This window comes from Maniola hyperantus, chromosome 9, assembly GCF_902806685.2.
Source record: "Maniola hyperantus chromosome 9, iAphHyp1.2, whole genome shotgun sequence".
NCBI lineage: Eukaryota > Metazoa > Arthropoda > Insecta > Lepidoptera > Nymphalidae > Maniola > Maniola hyperantus.
The window spans coordinates 1,923,185-1,942,038 of NC_048544.1; the positions used below are offsets into that span (position 1 = coordinate 1,923,185).

Sequence of the window (18,854 nt, forward strand, 5' to 3'; positions counted from 1 at the left end):
CTTTAAATATATAAAAGGAAAAGGTGACTGACTGACTGACTGATCTATCAACGCACAGCTCAAACAACTTATATCAAATGCTCTGGCATGCAGATAGCTGTAGCATATGACGTAGGCATCCGCTAAGAAAGGATTTTTGAAAATTCAACCCCTAAGGGGGTGAAATAGGAGTTTGAAATTTGTGAAGTCCACGCGGACGAAGTCGCTGGGATAAGCTAGTTATTAAATAAAACTGTTTCCCATTTTATTAAGTGACCACCCATTTTATTATAAATGGGAATGTTTGTTTGTTCTTCAAACACGCCGTAACGGAGCAACGCATCGACGTGATATTTGACATAGATATAAATAAAAACGTGGAACGCGAATAGGCTACTTTTTTTAAAATTTGAATTCACCGGGATTAAAAAAAATCTAATTCTTACGGATGAGGTCGTGGGCGTCAGCTACTCAGCTAGTAGGTACCTATTAAAATAAAAACTTATTCTCCTCCGCCACCCCTAATAACATAACATTGTCCAAAATTGGACGTTTTTTTGGAAGTCCAACCTTGACGTTATGTCTTGAGAATAATAAACGAAAAATGTTTGTATCTACTTATTTATTTTTATTACCATTTAAAATCATACTAATCTTTATTTAAATTGATGACCAGTATCCGATATTTATTGTTATTACTAACTAGGTACTATGTACATTAAGTACCTATGTAATTAAAAAATGTGCTATTTTTTCACAGTTTTATTTGTTAGGTAAATTAAAATGTTTATGATAATACTTATTTTTGATGGAATAAAATGTTCAGTATTTTCATGCATTTAGTTTCTTCTGCTCATCCTTAAATATTTTTTCGTATAAGGATGCCCTGTACTTGTTGATTATATCGTATTCTTCCCTTTCTTTTCTAAGCGGAGAGTTTGCGATGAAGAAGTCTGTATATTCTTGATATTCCTAAAAATAAAAAAGTTATAACTATAAACTACCTACATAAAGAAAGAAAGTGGGCTAGACTGGAACGGGTATGACAGTTTAAGAATAATTAAACCCATACCTCTACGAATTGTAAATACGTATTGGACACTAGAAAATATAATGGCTTATTCCGTTTATCCACCCTAAAACAGCCACCCTATGGTGCATACTCAGAAATGTGTGTCCATCTATCCACCCCGGACAGGATTGTTAACGGAATTTGTATATTATTTTAGTCCGGGGTGGATAAATGGACATAATATTATGTTTCCGAGTATACACCCTTAGGTGGCTGTTTTAGGGTGGATAAACAGAATAATCCGAGGTAATATATTCTCTGGAATTGTGTTACTAAGAATTTACGATGCACTGTCACGGAACCATTTTTAGGGTTCCGTACCTCAAAAGGAAAAACGGAACCCTTATAGGATCACTTTGTTGTCTATCTGTCTGTCGGTCTGTCAAGAAACCTACAAGGTACTTCCCGTTGACTTAGAATCTTGAAATTTGGCAGGTAGGTAGGTCTTATCGGGGAAAAAATCTGAAAACCGTGAATTTAGCTAATACTTAATTAGTATAATTCAATTTTCGAAGATATCAAATGGGGTATCATATGAAAGGGCTTTACCTGTGCATTCTAAAACACATTTTTATTTATTTTAATGCATTATAGTTTTTGAATTATCCTGTAAAATGTCGAAAAAATACGACTGTGGAACGGAACCCTCGGTGCGCGAGCCTGATTCGCACTTGGCCGGAGAATTCTGTGGTAAAATCTAAATAAAATAGCTATAATGATGAAATACCTCCAAAGTAACAGCTTCGATTCCCGCTTCAATCAACGGCTCGAGAAACTCCAACTGCGAGAATGGTGTTACATTTAATCTAGAAAACGACATAAAACATTATCACTACAGTACGCAGTAGGAAATAAGATAGCGGATTTGTAGAGCATTATCTCTGTCGTTGAGACCGATAAAACGTCATAATATAGGTATGAGTGAGGTCGTACCTTAAAAGGAAAAACGGAACCCTTATATAGGATCACTTTGTTAACCGACTTCAAAAAAAGGAGGAGGTTCTCAATTCGTCGGAATCTTTTTTTTTTATTTTTTTTATTTTTTTTTATGTATGTTCCCCGATTACTCGAAGACGCCTGGACCGATTTTGAAAATTCTTTTTTTGTTTGAAAGGGTATTGTTCAAAGTTGGTCCCATTTAAATTTAGTGAAGATCTGATGAACATCTTCGAAGATAGATACTGGAACTCCTCAACGGATAAGAGTAAATTGCTCGCGATCAGTGTAATAGCTTAGTAAACAGTAGATTTTTAGCCAGTCATAGCATAATTCCATGGGGCCACTAAAAATTGTGAAATAAATTTTTTTTACAAAAAAAATAAAAACCGACTTCGATACACAAACACTAAAAATTGAAAAATAATTTAATTTATTACCGAATATATTATGTATACAAGAGTTAATATAGTTCCATAACAATATTTTTTGGGGTCGGTGCCAATGAGGTGCCATTGTGGAGTCTCATAAAAATATGAAGTCTAGACGATTCGCGCAGCTAAAGCTAATTGGCACCGGCACCAAAAAGTATTATTATAGAACTATATTAACTCTTGTATACATAATATATTCGGTAATAAATTAAATTATTTTTCAATTTTTAGTGTTTGTGTATCGAAGTCGGTTTTTATTTTTTTTGTAAATTTTTTTTTGTAACTATAGTCTGTCTGTCGGTCTGTCAAGAAACTTGCAGGGTACTTCCCGTTGACTTAGAATCATGGAATTTGACAGGTAGGTAGGTCTTATGGTGAGATCTATAGAGCGCACTCTGATTTAGCTTAGACTTAAGACAGAGTTAAAACGAGACAGAGCTATATCTCACACATAAATCTGTTTCGTTTTAACTCAATCTTAAGTCTGAGCAAAGTCAAAGTGCGCTCAATAGATCTCAGCCTTATAGCCAAGAAAAACTGAAAACCGTGAATTTGTGGTTGCGTCACACAAAAAATTTTTAATTGTGGTCATGATTAGGTATAATTAGTATTTTCAATTTTCGAAGTAAGATAACTATATCAAGCGGGGTATCTTCGTGGGGGAAAGATCTTCACTTTTGCATTCTAAAACAGATTTTTATTTATTTTTATGAATTTTTACAAATAGTTTTATAAATATCGTGCAAAAAGTCGAAAAATTACGACTACAGCAGGCCTAGCATGGGCCGGGAAATTTTCTCCCCGAGGAAAGGATAAAAATTTTATCCCCTCCGATAGTTATTTCCACTCTCCGAGCATGGGCACAGGGTTGGATATAATTATCCCCGGTGATAAGGCGGGGAAAGACTAGTCCTCGGCTAATGTCAAAGTGTTATTATTTTTTATCTGTGCTTTTGATTTTGCGCGTTTTCGTTACTCGTAACCAACTCGTAACTCGTCTGTGGCTGCTTTTTATTTTAAAAGAGCTAGAACCCGGAGCCGTAAAATAGTTTAAAAAACATTCACAGAAGATTATGCACGTACAATTGTATTGTTATTGTGTTTACTTAACCTAACTCCACTTTTAAATTATCCAAATTAAAAAATAATCGAATAGTTGAAATTCTTAGTTATCACAGTAAGTATCACAAAGACAATTTGTGTTAGTCAGTACACAAAATTGAAATGATAATATATTGATATTGTTAGCGACAAAGAAATGCATAAATTGTTGTTTTATTTGCAGACATGGAAATATGTACTTGAAGAAGGGCACTGACTGACACATACTATTACTAAGTATGATGAGGCAGCTCGGGATGTAAGCCCACCGGGAATGTCTCAATAGTGCCGTCGGGCACATATATGAGCACATAATTATCACTGTTGGGCATGAATGCTCAACAGGAATTGGACCTGAAGACTTCATAATGGGCCAGCCAGAGAGATGCGTGTATTAATTTAGTTCTATTAAATGTGTGTCTTGTATAACAAAATCAAAATAACTTTAGGTGCCTATTGGAATAGGTAAGTTAGGTACACATCTTATCAACATAAAATATTTTCATTATTGTTTGAGATGATGATAAAACTAACAGTTCTGCACACTGCACTGAGAAGAGTTCAATATCACTTAAAATTGGTTAAGCTAGTATAGTTTGAGCTATTAAACTAACCTAATTTCTTTATAAGCATGTCAAGCCAATGTTTTTTATCTTATGGCAGGAAATCTTTGAAGTGTCGGTGGTGGACTATGGTGAGACTGTCCTTTTACCCACTTTGTACACAGTGGGTACTTTATAAAACCAATAGCCCCGAGTTGTTTGCCTATAAATGCCAATAAATGAATAAAAAGTAGAGGATAAGTACATTTTTGTAATTTGTAAATAGTTATGAATATAGGAAGTTATTCTATGGCAGTGTGGTTTGATTGAACATTAAACTTGTTACTTCCTTTTCTTAAGGATAATAGCACTACTTTTAGATCTGTTAAGTTAACATCAGAGATTTGTGTACACCCAAATAAGCATTGTTTTAATTGGTATTCCTAATATAATGCCTAAAAGTTTGTGTTTGTTACTCAATCACACAGAAAGAGTACTTAAAGCAAAATTTGTAGGGTTCATTTTGAAACTGTTATTTTTTGTTATAGCAGCAATAGAAATACAAAATTTCAACTTTAACCTGTTCCGTTTCAGGAGAGACAGACAGACGGAGAGCTGAGACTGTAATAGGGTCCCATTGGTACCTTCAGAACCCTAGTAGTAGTAGTAGATATAAGGATGGGTTTGCACAAGGTGGTTTTAGGTAATAGGTAGTTAAAGAAATATATTTTAATGCAAATATGTATTTATTATTCCATCCCTTTTTCCCTTTTATTGTCGGGCAACAGTTAGCAGTCTGGTTTGATCCATAGATATGTGAGACTTCTTTATTTGTTACATTTTCTAGTCTGTCCTTTGGTTGTTCCATTGGAATTCTGAAATATACAATTTATACATTAATGATTTTCAATAAAAATAAATTAAAAGTAAGAGGATATACTGAAATGGTCTATAAAGTATAATAGGCTAACATATTTACTCTTACAAAACACTTATGATGAACCATTATAATTTGTAAAGTGTTATTGTGTTTGTGTATCAATATGTATTGAACTATGATATAGGTGTGTAACTTGTTTCAGTTAATATGTTAGGTATTTTAATTTAAGAATTGTTTTGTTAAATTAGACTCCTGCCTATTTTGTTCAAATAAATGATTTTATTATACCTAATGAGACATTGTGTTATTTTATATTTCCAATAATCCATACTAATATTATAAATGCGAAAGTGCGTCTGCCTGTCTGTCTGCTAGCTTTTCACAGCCCAACAGTCTAACCGATTTAGATGAAATTTAGTACCTACAGAGTTAGCTTACATCCTGAGGATGGACACAGGCTACTTTTTATTCTGGAAAATCAAATAGTTCTCACAGGATTTTCAAAACCTAAATCCACACAGATGAAGTCGCGGGCAATAGTCATCCCATGATCTTGACTTGTATCTCACTGGTAACTACCATCTGCCAAGAGTCTTATAGATGTGAGGACGTAGAATAAATAGATAATAGCCGCATGTAGGACCTATTTGTAGGTACCTACTACCTACCTAAGTAGGTATCCTAAATTAGGTACCTATTCGTTTGCACAAGATGGTTTTAGGTAATAGGTAAGTACTTACTTACTTTTATGATTCCATCCACCGAATTAATCGGCTTTAGTGCTTCATTAAGCTGCTCGCATAAGTACAGCACATAATATTTGTCCATCCGAAACAAGTGTCGGAACTCAGCGTCGGGAAATTCAAAGGGATTACTTCCATCACTAATTACGTGCTCATGTTATTTTCGTTCTAAATTCTCTATTTCAAACTAATAAAGAAAGCGCGAAACATGTTTTTTGATCTTTTAATAATTGAGTTAAAGTTCTATGAGCATTATACCCACCTCTAATCTCGATGATAAAATTATCCCTCTCAAATGTCAAAAAAGGACAGTTTAACTTCTTTTATTTGGCCCCATGCTATAGACGGTGGATAAATAGTCCCCCAAGTCCCCGTGAAATGTCAAACGGGGATAAACTTCTCCTCTCCCCTGTTGCCGTGCTCTGAGGGGTGGAGAAGTTAATGTTGTCTCCTGTCCAGTGGATAAAATCGGGGGATATAATTTTTATCTTCGGCCCATGCTAGCCGTGCTGTAGGTACGGAACCCTCGTTGCGCGAGCATGACTCGCACTTGGCCGGTTTTTTAAAAGTGTTTATCAGTTGTTAAGATAGGTACCTTACAATTCTTTCGGCGGTCATGACTTTGTCGATCAACTCCAGTACAACTCCAAAACCATACCCCTGCAGGACTTGCGCCAGAGACGACACGCAGTAGTCGCGTGGCATGCTTCTTATTCTGTGTGTGTATAACAAGAGCTGGTCAAGTGCGAGTCGGACTCGCACACGAACGATTCCGTACTATACAGGATGTAACCAGAACGCTGGCAAAAACGAAGACAGGTGATTGTACTGATGATTACTGATATGATAGACTAGCAAAAACTTAGCGTTATTGTTATACTATCTAAACACAATCCAATAGCAATAACCATTTGCCTCATTTTGTAGTTTTAGTGATTAAGTATTCTTCAAACCCGCAATGTATAGCGTTAAAAACTTGGTTCAATGTCCCATCTACGACGTGGAATCGCCTTCTAATGGCCTACTTGTCGTCAGTCAAATGTTTTATTTGGAATATATCGTGAACTTTACATAAAGGATTTTTTGCGTTTTTTTTTGTGGCATCATATCAGTAATTATCAGTACTATCACCTGTCTTCGTTTTTGTTAGCGGTCAGGTACACCCTGTATTGTGCTTTTTCATCATTTTATCAATCCATCGTGTCGTAGTTTTTGCTAGCACTCGAATTCACCATTATCAAGTCCTTACTGGCTGACTACTAAGGACAGATCTCCTCTCAGAATGAGAAGGGCTTATAGCATAGCCCACCATGCTAGCCTAGAGCACAGATCTACTCGTGTGCCTAGAGCGAGTTCTAACTACATTGGCAGAGCTTTTTAATTACAGCCTGTATATTACTTTATTTTTATTAAAATTACTAGCTGCCCTGGCGAACTTCGTTCCGCCTAACAGTCGATTCAAATTTTTTAAATTTTTCTCTCCGTAAGAACCATCCTCGTACTTCAAGGAATATTATAAAAAAAGAATTAGCGAAATCGGTTCAGCTGTTCTCGAGATTTGCGATGAGCAACACATTTAGTGATTCATTTTTATGTTATAGACTAGCGACCCGCCCCGGCTTCGCATGGGTGCAATGTAGATACTCCGACATTTTGTTCAAATATCGTCATATCGATACCTCTGGGCTCAAAGGTCGTAAAGGACATTTGGTCGAAAATGACTTTTTGACACTGCTTTACTCAGTTTTTAATTCTCTATCGATCTGTATATTCCGTTTCACGAAATTCGTAAAAAAAATGCCTTTACGACCCACATAATTTGGCACGTTAAACAAAGTTTATCGTGAAAATATGGGTGTAAGTAACACTTGGTTACCAGAGTCTACTCCTTTTGGTAGTAAAGCAAAGTATTAAAAAAACCTTTAGGCGTAACATACAAATAAATTATCAATTGTCTTATACCACCTTAGATGGTTAATATGACACCTCAAAATTTTGGACGTAAAGGACATCACGTTTACAAATTGTCTTGTACACCCTTACAATTTAAAATAAAAAAATGAAAGCGTCCTTTACTACCTAGTTTCATTTTAATAATGCGCTTTCATTTGCGCCATTAAGGGCGTAAATAAACAAAAGTAGATGAGGAATAGTCCCATAAGTCCTAGAATATACTACCTAACTTGATTAACCCTATTCTTGGCAGTGTGCATTGTAATTCACAACACACTGAAAAAATCCTGACACTACACGAAACCTTTTTTAATTTTATTTTTTTAATATTATATTAGTTCATACACTACTAAATTACAAAAAAATATAAATGTGTTATTTGAAACATCACATTTTCAGCAGAACCTGAAATGATAAACTGCATGTCGGTGTCTGCGCGAAGTAAAAATATTGATTTTTAATACTATTCTTGTAAAATTTTTGAAATAACCATACAAAATTATATGAACAACAATATTTTATATCGATAAATGCCAATATTATAAAACAATTCAATGGTTTTATGATGTCATTTTTACATATTATGTATCTTTAAATGTACACTACTCGCTCGACTACAAAAAGCGTTTATTACAAATACTTCAAATTGGCCAACATACTAACATCTTTCATCTAATATAGGTGCTGGCTCATCATCAATTTTATCAATTTTAAGACCTTACAATCCACAATTGCAATTTTGCAATTGTGGATTGTAAGGTCTACATTAAGCTTTTGGTTCATTGTATATCATGGACTTCCGCAAAGTAACGCCTGCTTCGATAGAACATATAATTTTGGAGGGTTTATTCGAGTTTTCCAGTGATTTCAAACTTTTAATTTCAGACAAAATTATATCTATGATAGTACTAGTACACCATACAAATTTACACATCTCACAGAAGTAAATAGTAGAAATATTTTAGCCGTAAATAAGGATATTTATAGGAATTTACATGATTGGTCTCAGAATTCCTGTAAGATGAACATAGAAAAAAGAATTATAATTACTTTTGGGCATTTTTTATTTAATATAAATGACTTTTTTCTAATTAGGTTAAGATACCTAGTACAAGCAAGTACTTTATTGATCTTAGAATTAAAGTAAGTAAATTGTAATAAGAAAGATTATATAAATACTGTATATTTTAATGTATATAACGGGTACATACCACAATTAATTTTTGTTTTTATTTGTCCACATTTCAACCCAATTGCACGGGTCGTGGTTACAACGGGACTGCGGTGCTGCGAGAGATGAAGTTCGAGTTGTCATGGGCAGTAGCGAACTACCCTCTTTCTTGTTCTTTTCGCTGCAACTTCACGAGCTGTCCGGCAAAATACACTCACAGCGTCACTATTAACTTTCGATGTTGTTCGATGCTGTCTTGGTTTGCATAATTCTACCACTGGATTCCACATACCTACTTGCTAGTTTAAAACCATCCTCACGATTGAAATTCTGGTGTTTGCGAATTTCAATCGCTTCGCGCACTAGTCTAGGTATATAGTGGAGGTCTATGGAGAGAACTCGAGGATTGTGGAGTTCAATCCAATGTTTTGTGCCTGGCTGTAGAATATGCCCCACGATCGCAGACTTCTGAGGATCGTTGTTTACCGCTTTGAAATGTTCTAATACCCGAGTTGCTATGGGTCTCTTCGTTTGACCAATATAGGAGCTCCCACAGCTGCAGTCGATCTTATACACACCCGGACATTGGTATGACAGACGATCCTTCGTTGATAGCATCAAATGGACAATCTTTTGTAAGAGAGTAAACACGGTCTTAATGTTGTATTGTTTTTTCAACAATGTACCTACTTTATCAGTTACTCCTTTTACAAAAGGTAGGTAGGCCATCTGTCTTTCCCGTACCCGTTAAATACATTAAAATATTTCGTTAAATGACGAAATAAGCTTAAAATCATTAGTTAAATACTTTATATTTACCAGATAAGCTAGTGTGAAAATGGAACAACACGTAAAAGATTTCATAACGAATACAGGGAACTTCCATGCGATTATGAGCTACTTGAACGAAACAGATAAAGAGGATGATGAAGAAAGTGAGAAGGAAGATGAATAAATAAATTATCTTATGTTTATAAAGTTGATTTAAGAAAGAAGTGAAACTAATTATAACATTAAAGAAGAGAGTGGATAAAAAAATAGTTAGTTACCAAAATATTAATTTATAAGATTTATTGTAAGGCTTCGTGTTCAATTCCAAATAAATGATCTCGGTTTGATTAGAAAAAATACGTTTTATTTAACAATATGTTATTTCATTATTATTTTTAGAGAAAAGTAATAGTTTATGCATAATTACATACAAAATTACATAATGCGTTTAATACTTAACTGTAATTATTATTTTATCCTTACAGAATACCTTAGCGGGTGATCCTTAAGACCCTAAAAATTATTACACATGTCGGTTATTTCCTTATTTTGTTCAGTTTTGTGCAGTAAACTAGATTTACACCCTTAGGTAATACCATAGAATGATAATTTGTGGGGTGTAAAGGACATTTATTTTCAAATTTATGGTCGTAAAGGAAATCTATTTCAGTAAATACAGCACTAGGGCAATTTTTGAACACTGCCTTAGAAAACACTATAAATTCTAAGCACTTTCTTCCTAGGTTTCATTTAAATAGCTAAAGAAACGAAGATGCTAGAGAAAAAAGAATTTTATTTTTTTCGTTTTTTGCTTCTCCTGAAAAGTAGCGTTTTGTCCTTTACGACCTTTGAGCCCAGAGGTATCGATATTTCATCAAATTAACACAAACCAATATTAAACTATACCTGAAACCTTCCTCTTAAATCACTCTATCTATTGGCGAAAACCGCATTAAAATCCGTTTCGTAGTTTAAAAGATCTCCGCGTTCATACATACAGACAGCGGGAAGCGACTTTATTTTATACCTACTATGTAGAGATGAGGTATGGTTTTATTAACAGGTACCTTTGAAACCCCTCAAAAAAGAAGCTCTGCAAACTGGCGTAATCAGTTCTTGGCACTAACAGGACTTCTCTGAACAGCGATAACATTGGTTTTGCTCTAGTCACGAAGGGATTTGAACATGTTGCTGCAAATGTACTCAATTAATCATTTATTTACCAAGGTACTAAATATATAAAGCTGTGATAGCCTAGTGGTTAGGACGTCCGCCTTCTAATCGGAGGTCGGGGGTTCGATCCCGGGCACGCAGCTCTAACTTTTCGGAGTTATGTGCGTTTTAATTAATTAAATATCACTTGCTTTAACGGTGAAGGAAAACATCGCGAGGAAACCTGCATGCCTGAGAGTTCTCCATAATGTTCTCAAAGGTGTGTGAAGTCTACCAATCCCTTCTCACTCTGAGAGAGACCCGCGCTCTGTAGTGAGCCGGTGATGGGTTGCTCATGATGATGATGACGAAATATATAAACATATAAAATATAGGTAATCTAACTATATAAAACGAAAAGGTGATCGACTGACTGACTGATCTATCAACGCACAACTCAAACTACTGGACGGATCGGGCTGGGCATGCAGATAGCTATTATGACGTCGACATCCGCTAAGAAAGAATTTTTGAAAATTTAACTCCTAAGGGGGTAAAATAGGGGTTCGAAATTTGTGTAGTCCACGCGGACAAAGTCGCGGGCATAAGCTAGTATCTCTATACAGTAGAACACTAATATTTTGGACAAACCTTTGCGGTTAAAATAAAAACCGGTCAAGTTATATAACACTGTGTATTTAAATACTTTTTTTAAATTTGATTAGCGACCATTTTGAAATTCGCCATCTCGGTTTTTATTATTTGTAATTATAGCGGCAACAGAAATTCACTCTCTGTGAAAATTTCAACTCTCTACCTATGAGATACAGCCCGCTGACAGACAGACGAACGCACAGACCTTGGCACAGACGGACCGACAGCAGAGGTTTTGGGTACGGAACCGTAAAAACAAACTTACCAATAAATATGATTTTATCATCGGCTGACATTTGTTTCAAAAGTTTGATCAAGGGACGTTTCAATTTTTTAGCTTTTAGATATCTGTTTTCTGGAGGTACCTGAACAATCAAAACATATAATATCACTAGCTAGCTATCCTATATCCTTGCTTGGGTCTCTGGGTTGAGTTATTTGGACTTATTATTATTATATATCATTTGCTCTCACGCCCGTGTACAAAATAGATACATATAAAAGCCAAAAAAGTTTATAATATACTTACATACATAAAAATAAATAAACCTACATAAACATTACATACATACATATTTGTACCGGGCGGAGGATTACACCCCGGCAGGGGAGACCAAACGGCCGGGGGTCAGGGCGACAGGTGAAGAAATCGGCGGACTATCCTAGCCGAGTCCAGCAAAACCGCTTTTTGCATCCTGGCTGCGAGCGAACTGCCACGGCACCCCAGTATTATTATTATTATTATTATTTATTTATTATTTAATTAGAACGGCCATAAAGCCAATTACACTAATTAAACTACGAGTACAAACTAACATAAACATACTTACAAAAATTGTCAAAATTATAAATTTTCACAAAAGTGCAAGATCTGACCCATGAGGTCAGCCCATTTGTCAGCAAATATGTCACAGCGAGGGGACTCCTTCAGCAGTGCGTTGAGCGCAGCCAAAGTGCGCGGTATGGGTGATCTGGGAGCGCGCTAACGTGCGACTAAACGGACTTACGAAAAATTTGGAGCGGTGGCGGAAATAGCTGTAATTAGAGGGTGCATAAACGCAGCAGAGCTTGTTGTGTAGTTCAGAGCAGTCAATCACACCCCTAAGAATCTTGCAAATTGTACCAATTTGGTCGCAGTCTCTTCGGGTTTTGAGCGAGTGGAAACCCAAGTGCCCTTGGAGAAATTTATACAAAGGAGAAAGTGATACAATGCTGCACATCTATCGGATGTCCCAGGAATCAGGATACATATTATAATGCTTCCTGTGCGATTGCGTTACAATGACAGCTACAATGTCACGATCGCAATCACCTCTGATTGGTTGACGTTCGCTCACTATTGGCTACAATGCATTGTTGCAACAAGAATAGCACAAATTCAGCCAATCACAACAATTGAGATTGTAATAATGATTGATGCAGGTCTTACGAAATCGTCCTACTTTTTTACAAACCTTTTTAAGAAAAACTCTTTCCACGTTTCTCATGTAGATGACAGCTGGCTGGAACACCCTCGCCGCTACGAGGACTTCAGACAAAACCTTTGCCGGCCTGGAGACAACTGCGCTGGTAACTTCTGGACTTATATCAATTTTTACTGCATCTAAATGAAATAGGTACCCTTAGGTATGTAAGTACTACAACAGTTGATGATGTGTGGCATAATTTTCAAAGAATAATAGTAGGTATTTCCTTTTCTTTTCAAACAATTAGGTCGTAAAAAGCCGCAAAACCTCGTGTGTCATAATGTACCTCTGATTAACTAACACACATTATTAGCCAAAATGTACTGTCGCAGCAAGAATAAAATAAATTCGACTGATGATAGTGACCTTATCACAACAATTCACAGCTTTTGCATCCTGCAGTACCTACCTATTTTTTACTGCGAGATAGGCGACTTGACGACATTCATGCTTAATAAAAGCAATGATTATAGGTCTAGGTTGGCGCGCTTGCCTGGAAGATGCCTATTCACTCTTGCTTTGAAGGTGGCAAGAAACATAGACGCCGGAAGGGCTTTTCATATCTTAGCGGTTGGTGTCGGTGTGTGGAAAAGATTGGATGTCGACCACATAAGGATGCCTAGGTTTACGAATTCATGCTTTTCTGTGGTAGAACGGTGAAGGAGGAACAAGGTTGTAAGTTTTTGAGCACACTCTCCAAAATACATCTGATAAAAGCCTGTCTGAAGAAGTTTAGTTATGTTCTTAGTCTCTTACTCAGTTCCCCACAAACAGCGTCGACCATAAAGGACTTTCCATGTCTTTCAGGACCGAGCAGCATCACGGCTTTGTTGCGAACGGCACCAGGTTCAATTCCCGACCCGAACACGCACGAAAGGGTCAAACGACGTCTGATATCGCCGTAGGCTGGTGGTGGAAATCTGATGGAAGAAGAAATTCTTACTAGTATAGAGACTGGTTCCTTTTCACGGCCTAACCGTCGAATAGTTTTTGACCTTGGTACAAAGATAGCTTGCATCTCAGACGTCTTTTATTTTCGCCAACAAGAGATTAACATCTTGTCTCTAAATCCTGAGCGTATTTTGAATTTACTCAGACTTAGAGAACAGATTTGTATCAGATACATAATTGTCTCAATCCTCATTTAAGTCTGAGCAAACTCAAAGTACCTACGTTCTATAAATCTCAGCTCAGACTATACATCCCGGTCAAGGATTTTTTAATTTTAATTCATCATCATCAACCGATAGACGTATAGACGCTCGTAGAATCCAGCGGCTCCCTGCGACTAGTCTGATGTCGTGCGTCCACCTAGTGGGGGGTCTTCAGACGCTGCGTCTTCTGGTGCAAGGTCGCCTTTCCAGCACCCCAACATCTATCGGTTTTAATTAGTAGGTAATAATAAAAGATTTATTGAAAGAATTTGGTACTTTGCATTCGGATCTGCAATGTTCTGCTCGTACGCTTTGTAGTTCAGATCTCCATAAATGTCCTTTATTTTGGCGGTAGGCTTGGAAATAATGTTCAAGCCGAACACAACCTGCAAAAGGAATTCTGTTACAATAGGTACAATACTGAAACCTATGAAGCACAATAATAGCGCTGATACAAGATGCCAAAGATAAATTACTTTTCTTGCGTAAAATAACTCCACAGACTGCATGTGTAAGAGGAGGAGCAATAAGTTCTAAAAAGAGATTTTTTAATACCTCCAGAGGCGCAAATCTACTGACAATGGTATGCTCTTCGTTATTAGCAACAACAACCGATAAACGTCCACTGCTGGACATAGGTCTCTTGTAGGGACTTCTACACGCCACACTCTTGCACTGACTGACTCCAGCGGCTTCCTGTGACTCGCCTAATGTAGTCCGTCCAGTCCACCTAGTGGGGGATCTTCCAACGCTGTGCTTTTCGGTGCGAGATTGCCAAAGCCCCTTGCCACTTCAGCCTCGCCACCCGCTAAGCTATGTCGGTTACTCTGGTTCTCCTACGGATCTCCTCATTTCTGATTTGATCACGGTAACGCACCGACCGGTGACTCTTTGCTTGACGGAACGGTCCGACCGTTGCGTCAAGCAAAGAGTCATTCGAGATATTATGAGAAAAGTGGCGTTTGTTTGATCAAGCCACTTGACGGGCGCATCATCAAACAGCTTGATCAAGCAAAACATCTACGTGCTCGATGTCAAGCTGCTTGACCTTCTCGGAAGCTCTATATATTTTGAACTGAAGAAAGTTCATGAAAGGCGTTGGTACCTGTATATTCTGTAGCATTCTATCAGTAATTTCTAAAGATTTCGGTGGTTTCGGTACTGCTGGCTTCTTCCTCGGTTTCAGTTTCGGAAACTTCTGTCCAATTCTCTTGTACATTAATTGCTGCATTTTGATCAGCAGTTTTAAATCCAGCCTAAAGGATCACAATAAAGTTCCCCATTAGCAATTTGTGGTATGAGTCCCACAAATTGCTATTGCGCTGGAACCATGTCTCATTTACATCGAAATGACGTCATTTTTACGTCTGCTGAAATAAAAATATACCATCAGCTCGAAACTTCAGTCTAGCGCTCACGTCACTAAAATGGCAGCCATGCGTATTAGCATTTTGCGGAACTTATATTAAATACCAGGTACGAAAACCGCAGCCCACGTTACCAATGCTCTCTCCAGGAAGTCGGGTTAAGAAAATTTCATTCCGACAACGAACCAAAAATATAAGCTACCTCATAAGTTCGTCCACAAATTTCCTGCACTCTACATGAAGTTGGCTCATCAGCTCCTCAGTCAGTACAGACTGTAAATATCCGTACACAGTGCTTGGAGTCCTGTCTGGAAACCTGTCGTGGATAGACCAGGCTGCGCGGTATTTTTGAAGAGCCTGATAAGGGTAGAATATCAATACAATTTTTAGCAGTAGTATAATAATCAATTGTAAAGGAAAACTATTATGGCTAAGTATGGTTCAAGGTTAAGGAGTTATATCTGTTTTTAGAGGATTATGACTACGGAACCCTAAACTGCGCGTGGCCCGCCAAGCACTAGGCCGGTTTTTTAATTACTTATTACAGTTGGCCACTGCATTTCACGGGGGGCCATGCTGGCCCTCCTTTTGCTTTAATCTCAATGGCCTCCAGATCGTAAATTTTAGAGCTTCAGGGGCCAATATGATAAAAATTATTCAGGTGTTACTTGTTACTTACTCCCCAATAAGTTAATTGGAGTAACAAGAAAAAGTGCCATGGTTGGGGCCAATGAATTAATTATTATTGACGAATACATTTTTTTTTATTCAAAAAAAATTACCGTTATTGTAACTTATTAAACTTGTGATAAGCTAAGAATATAATATCTTCAAAGGCTCTGTTTTGGTTAGGGGTAGTTAGAACAACTTTTTGGCTTATTTCACCTCTGAAATGTTCCCTGTATGCTGCGACTGCTGTGGCTTGTAGCCAGGGTCTGCTAGCGGGTTGCAGCGCTGCTTGAACAGCATTTCCGCTTCCTTTAACTTCTGCTCCTTGGCTAGTTCCTCCCTCATTTTGGCCTCTTCTAAGGCTGCCTTTCGCTCTCTTGTCAACTGCCGGTTAGCTATTAGTAATCACTACCCATTAAATGCAAAAGTGTTTTTGTTTGTTGATTTGTCCTACAATCACGTTGCAACGGAGCAACTGATCGACGTGATTTTTTGCATGGGTATAGTTTAAGACTTGAAGAGTGACATAGGCACTTTTAATAACCTAAATCCACGCGTACGAAGTCGCGGATATCAGCTAGTGGATTATAATTGATATCGCATTTATCAGCGGATTTTCAAAATAATGTTCTGAGTCTGACAAACGAAATACGGAATCATATTACCTCTAGCTCAATTACATTTTAACAGAATTGCTACACAATTTAACAAGGCAACTCGTAATTTTTAATTTTACGCTTTGGAGACGCCAAGTTGCCTTACCAAGGATGGGCGATGTGCCAAGCTCCCTTTATTTTCAAAGCTTGGATTATCTTTTTTCTGCAGTGGTTCCTGCATTGCTTAAATGCGTGATCCTAATTTGATTCTAGCCTAGGGTCGGTTTTCATTGGCTTCTGTTGGTATTGGTGGTCATTTTCGATGACCGGAAGAGGCTTGAGTGGCAATGTGCCTAATGAACCCTAAGTCTAACAAACCTTTCTAAAAATTGACCTTTTAACAGACTCGTCTGACAATCACTTGTTATTTTCGAGTTATGAAATGCGCGGTCCCCTCTTATCCCCTCGAAACGCGAGCCGGGCGTATCGAGACGGCCGCAGCTATCCTGAACACCTACTTTCAAAATCTCAAGCCTCTACAGACAACTGGTTTAACTGTGCGTTAATAGTCAGCCAGTTTTACCTTTTACATAATTATATAGGTAGCTAAGGCAATGCTATTAATGAGTTGCACTCAATTTCCCTCGCTATACATAGATATCCTCGCATACCCTTAGTAGAAGTCGGAAGGTTAGCCCTTTTTTTCTCGTGAGAAAAATCCATCATGGATACCACCAGCCACGGGGAACATAGTGGCTATGTCGGACTACTACCGACTAAAAACCTCACGAAGTTCCATCCCACCACTAATGACGGAGCACAAGGGATTAACAACGCCTTGTTACACTCAAGTTCATACCATTTCTTTAGTCTTCCCCTTCGTAAGTTGCGCTAACTTCTCATCTTCTTCTATCTTCTCCTCGATATACGGATAGTCTTCTCGTATCACCATCACAGTACCGCCTTCTGTCTCGTAAGGGAACTGGGGGAAGAACCCGTAGCCTTCATACCTTGAATTAAACTTAAGGGTTTCATTTGTGCGTGACAGACATATTATAAAGAAGCGCAGTATACGCCTGTTTTGTTTTCCGAGGCAAGGTTGGTCTCAATTTGACCGTTTACTTTCTTTCCGTGTTTCGTAAGCTAGGTAGCTACCAGTTGAATGAGAAGGTCGAATAACAACAACTTCATAACAGGTAGGTATGGGTTAGATTTTAGGAGAATAATAAATTCAAGAAAAGGTACGTAGTGCCCCGTCCTTTAGTTTGGCTCGTCTTGGCGGGGGTACTGCCGTGCCACCTGATAAGATATACCTAGGTAGGTAAGTAATCATTATCATCATCATCATCATCATCAGCATGTGGACGTCAACTGTTGGACATAGGCCTTCCCTAAAGAGCGCCACTACTGACCATACCCGGTCCTCAGCCTTCCTCATCCAGCCACTTCCCGCCAGCCTCTTTATATCGTCGGCCCATCATGCTGGAGGGCGTTGCCCTACGCTTGCTTGAACGCGGTCTCCACTCAAGGACTTTCCGGCTCCAACGGCCATCGCCTCTACGACAGGCATGACCTGCCCACTGCCACTTCAGCTTGCTAATAGTTTGTTAATTATTATAGTATTAAGTAATAGTAAAGATGAATTCCCTGGTAACTTGAAATAGAAATAAAAAAATGATTTTTATTAAAACAAATTACAAGTAGGTACTTCTGAATCGTCAAATGCATCGGCTACTGGTAAACTCTTTTCTTTTCTTGAAATTTGAAACGGGTAACAATCAAATGAATATTTTCTTTCAATTGATATCTATAGCTTTATTTTTACCATTCCTTGAACCACTCCATGACATGTTCCGTTATATCGTCGATTTGATTATCCCTCGTTAAAACTACCAGTCTACTTTTCTCTCTTTCCATTTCTTTCATATATTTTGCTTGCATGTCCTTTCTTGTCTTACGTCTTCTCTCGTATATCTGAAATACATTCATTATTAGTATTTCGTAAACTCTTTTAACAGTTTAAGGAAATAATTAACGTTTAAGAAAAAATCTTCGATAAATAAATGCTGTATGCAGATATTTTTCTTGTCGCATCTATAGTGTAGGTACACCATCTTATAAGGATATTTTTTGTTTAGCCACCCTAGACTATATACTTGGAAACTCGACTAAGACTTCTCTCGAAGACTCGACTACATACTTTATTTACAACTA

At 37.4% G+C, this 18,854-nt stretch overlaps 1 protein-coding gene across 1 annotated transcript in view; it reads right to left on the reverse strand.

Annotated features, from left to right (window-relative positions):
* Positions 1 to 810: 810 nt before the first annotated feature.
* LOC117985178 (IQ and AAA domain-containing protein 1-like) overlaps positions 811 to 18,854 on the reverse strand; it is a 30,347-nt gene continuing 12,303 nt past the window's right edge. Inside the window, exons 10-22 of the mRNA XM_069500608.1 lie at positions 18,466 to 18,614; positions 17,500 to 17,650; positions 16,261 to 16,428; positions 15,578 to 15,732; positions 15,114 to 15,264; positions 14,285 to 14,394; positions 13,611 to 13,774; positions 12,843 to 12,991; positions 11,654 to 11,753; positions 10,650 to 10,773; positions 6,283 to 6,402; positions 1,779 to 1,857; positions 811 to 951 (exon numbers count right to left, since the gene is read on the reverse strand). Coding sequence (XP_069356709.1) covers positions 811 to 951; positions 1,779 to 1,857; positions 6,283 to 6,402; positions 10,650 to 10,773; positions 11,654 to 11,753; positions 12,843 to 12,991; positions 13,611 to 13,774; positions 14,285 to 14,394; positions 15,114 to 15,264; positions 15,578 to 15,732; positions 16,261 to 16,428; positions 17,500 to 17,650; positions 18,466 to 18,614 — 1,761 coding nt within the window. The remainder of the gene's footprint in view (positions 952 to 1,778; positions 1,858 to 6,282; positions 6,403 to 10,649; positions 10,774 to 11,653; positions 11,754 to 12,842; positions 12,992 to 13,610; positions 13,775 to 14,284; positions 14,395 to 15,113; positions 15,265 to 15,577; positions 15,733 to 16,260; positions 16,429 to 17,499; positions 17,651 to 18,465; positions 18,615 to 18,854) is intronic.